Here is a 2,500-nt window from a genome sequence, read left to right on the forward strand (position 1 = left end):
CCTTACTAATTTATTGGTATTTGGCACAAAAAAGAAAAAAATACAGATATGTATGTATATGCCCTGTATTACACACAAAATCAACTATATATACAAGAAACCTTAGCTAAATGTGATAGTAGCTACCTTGTTATTTCCTCTTTTGATAGATTTTTTTCTTTCTTTTTACAGCCAACAATGGAATCATAAAGGTGAAAACCCCATTACTTGAATTCATCGAACAGAAAAAGGCGGAGAAATTGCGAACGAAAGAGGAGAGGCGAGAGGAAAGGAGGAGGAAGGAATTTGAGAGGAAGAAAGCTCGAGAGGATGACAAGAAGAAGAGGAAGGACTTCCGAGACCACAGAGAGATGAAGAAAGAAGAAGTGAGAGAGGTAAAAGAGGACGGCTCTGTGAAAGTGAGAGAGGTAAGCAAAGATTATGTTCTTTACAAGTTGGAGATCTGTTTTAAACATGTTTTCGACATACAGGATTTGATTTTGCTCTGATGTCTGTCATTTCTGTTGTTCTTATTTTTCCTCTTATTTGTTATCCTTATTGATACCATATTGATATTACATTCCCTTTTCTGTTGTTTAATATAGTGTTTTTTATTTTGTCAGGATTTCTTTCACTTCTTTTCTATGCTTTTTTGTTTCTAGTTATTATTGTTATTATTTCCATAATTATGATTAACAAATGATTACCATCACCATTAATTTCTTACCTCAGTATTATTATAGTAATGTTAATAACAAAAGGTAATTCTTGTTATCTTGTGATATTATTGTCATGAATCTTAGACCAGTTTTATGAACTGGTATTAACCCTTTTCTATATTTCAAATTTCAATGGGCATATGAATATTTGAGAAGACATAGGATTTCGAAAAAAAAAAAATGTATATTTAAAGAGTTTAAAAGGTTATTAAATTATTACTCTGCCATCATAAAGGTCTTGCGGCCCGAGAGAGGGAAAGAATCCTATGCTGCCGAAGCGAGACAAGAAAAGACGAGACAAGAGAGGGACAGAGAGCGGTTCGAGAGGGAGAAGGAGAAACAGAGGAGGAGAGACGAGGAAAGGCAGAAGCAGAGGGAGAGAGAGAAAGAACGGAGGGAGAAGGAGAAACAGATAAGGAAAGAAAGAGAGAGAGAAGAAAGGTACGTGTATATGTATGATTTCTTTTTCTTCTAAATTTTTTTTTTATACTTTCTCCATATTTTTTTGTTTCCTTTAGTCTTGTGATTCTTTTCCTACTATTCCCTTCCTCCTTTTTCATACCAGAGAATATTGAAAATTTTACAAATAACTTTCAGATTATTCTTAACACTTTTGCCTGTTATTTGTAATTTTACTTTTGTCTGAATATTCCCAAGAATGAGAAGACTTGAAGAGAAGACAAAGCTGAAGGAGGAAGACAGAGGAAGGTACAGGGAGGATGCAAGAGAGGAAACAGGGGAAGACAAGAAGGGATGGAAGAGAAGAGAGGAAACAAGGGAGGATGCGCAGATGGAGGAGAGGACGCAGTCAGGCAAATACGAAGGCGCCAAATCCAAGCGATACAGCGAAGGCCGGCGGAAGGAGGAGAGAGAGAGGGAAAAGAGGATGAAGGAGGAGAAGAGGAGGACAGAGAAAGAAGCGAAGGTGGGAGAGGTCGAGGAAGAGGGGAACGAGAGGCAGGAGGAAAGAGGAGGCGGAGGAGGCGGCACTAAAGTGAAGGAGAAGGAAATTGTGACAATTAAGCCCAAGGAGACTAGTCCCCCAAATCAAGGAGAAATGAGGGAGGAAGAGAAACCACCCACTAAGTACAGTCAGAGGGAAGGAGAGGCGGAGAAGGAGGGGGCACCAAAGGAGGAGTTCAGACCAGAGGAGAAGACCAGGAAAAGGAGGGAGAAGGACCCAAGGGCAGAGAGGAGAATACGCAACAAGGTAAAAATCATCAGTAATAATAATTCACAGGCACTCGCTCATCCTCTCACCCACTCCAATTTCCATACTCTCACACTCTTATGTGTGTGTGTTTACACACATACGCACACACAAACACACTTATTCTCTCTCTCTTTCTCTCTTTCTTTCTCTCTCTTTTTCTCTCTTTCTCTCTCTTTTTCTCTCTTTTTCTCTCTCTCTCTCTTTCTCTCTTTCTCATTCTTTATTCTCTCTCTCTCTCTCTCTCTCTCTCTCTCTCTCTCTCTCTCTCTCTCTCTCTCTCTCTCTCTCTCTCTCTCTCTCTCTCTCTCTCTCTCTCTCTCTCTCTCTCTCTCTCTCTCTCTCTCTCTCTCTCTCTTTTTTCTCTCACACCACAAGCAAACATGTGAGTGAGAATTTAATTTGTTTTGTGATTCATGTCTTTCACATATTAAAAAATTATATTGTTGTTAACTAGATAATTGAAAGAAAGTAAGTACAGTAAATATTTTATACATTAACAATTCACATATTGTTAAAGTAGGTTCTGCATATATGTATATCACTAAGAACTTTTCGTTCTTATTTGTTAAGGGTTCATCCTGATGATACA

At 38.4% G+C, this 2,500-nt stretch overlaps 1 protein-coding gene across 1 annotated transcript in view; it reads left to right on the forward strand.

Moving 5' to 3' along the window:
- LOC122249319 (uncharacterized) overlaps positions 1 to 2,500 on the forward strand; it is a 6,452-nt gene that overhangs the window by 3,230 nt on the left and 722 nt on the right. Inside the window, exons 4-6 of the mRNA XM_043010078.2 lie at positions 172 to 407; positions 934 to 1,139; positions 1,356 to 1,908. Of these exons, the coding sequence (XP_042866012.2) occupies positions 172 to 407; positions 934 to 1,139; positions 1,356 to 1,908 (995 nt within the window). The remainder of the gene's footprint in view (positions 1 to 171; positions 408 to 933; positions 1,140 to 1,355; positions 1,909 to 2,500) is intronic.

Source organism: Penaeus japonicus, unplaced genomic scaffold (assembly GCF_977035675.1).
Source record: "Penaeus japonicus unplaced genomic scaffold, GWHDUDI00000001_assembly GWHDUDI00000042, whole genome shotgun sequence".
Taxonomy (NCBI): Eukaryota; Metazoa; Arthropoda; class Malacostraca; order Decapoda; family Penaeidae; genus Penaeus; species Penaeus japonicus.